Source organism: Anastrepha obliqua, chromosome 6 (assembly GCF_027943255.1).
Source record: "Anastrepha obliqua isolate idAnaObli1 chromosome 6, idAnaObli1_1.0, whole genome shotgun sequence".
NCBI classification, from domain to species: domain Eukaryota; kingdom Metazoa; phylum Arthropoda; class Insecta; order Diptera; family Tephritidae; genus Anastrepha; species Anastrepha obliqua.
Window position 1 is genome coordinate 49,432,698 of NC_072897.1, and position 1,000 is coordinate 49,433,697.

General features: G+C 39.2%; 1 protein-coding gene across 1 annotated transcript; it reads right to left on the bottom strand.

The window, feature by feature from the left end:
- Positions 1 to 215: 215 nt before the first annotated feature.
- LOC129250498 (uncharacterized) lies at positions 216 to 734 on the bottom strand. The gene has a single exon (XM_054890122.1). The coding sequence runs from the start codon at positions 732 to 734 to the stop codon at positions 216 to 218; it is 519 nt and encodes a 172-aa protein (XP_054746097.1).
- Positions 735 to 1,000: the final 266 nt, after the last annotated feature.

Sequence of the window (1,000 nt, forward strand, 5' to 3'; positions counted from 1 at the left end):
CGATATCGCCGTTTTGATGTTTTTCGCGTATGAAGTGGTGACGTACATCTATATGTTTTGTACGCGAGTGATAAGCGCTGCTCTGCACTAACTTTTGTGCACTTTCGTTGTCATTATAGATCATAATCGAGCTATCCTTTAATCCGGTTTCCTTTAGTAGTTTACGCAGGTATATAACCACTCTCGTTGCTTCACATAAAGCCATATACTCGGATTCAGTGTTCGACAGTGAAACAGTCCTCTGATTGCGTGCCTTCCTCGATATTGCTACTCGATCGCTTATCAGCCATATTCGTGCCCAAATCCGCGTCAGCAATTGCATACAATTTTGCATTTCCTTCTTCGTAGAATATGCCGTAATTTATTGTACCTTTTAAGTACCTTAAAACACGTTTAGCTGCCTTCCAATGAGTTTTGTTGTAGTTCGAATTGAACTGGCTCAAAAAATTAATGCTGGAAGCCAAGTCAGGACGCGTTGTAACAGCCAAGTATAATAAGGCACCCATCACACTTTGATATGGATATTTTTTCATTTCATTTTCTTCACGTGCAGCGGGTTTTTCTAGTTTAGCGTTGAATTCTGGTGGAGTTTTAACTGATTTGTAGTCCTCCATATTAAAACGTTTTAAAATTTGTTCTGCATACTCACGTTGATTTAGAAACACACTGTGCTTTTTGAGATCTTGGTGAAATTCTATAGCCAAACAAGTTTTTACTGGACCTATATCCTTCATCTCAAAGCTTGCGGCGAGAGACTGTTAGCGACTGATCATTTGTAGCTTTTAATGAATCGTCCACATAAACGGTAATCAACGCAAGACTCGAATGCGCAAGAACGCATATTAAAAAGGCATGGATCACATTTAGATGAATGAAATCCCATTTCACGTAATTTAGTGCTCAATTTGTGGTACGACTGAAAACCAGATGGTGTTAAGCCATAAAGCGATTTTCGCAATTTGCGGGGTTCTTGTTTTCGGATAAAGCTGTCAACAATTTG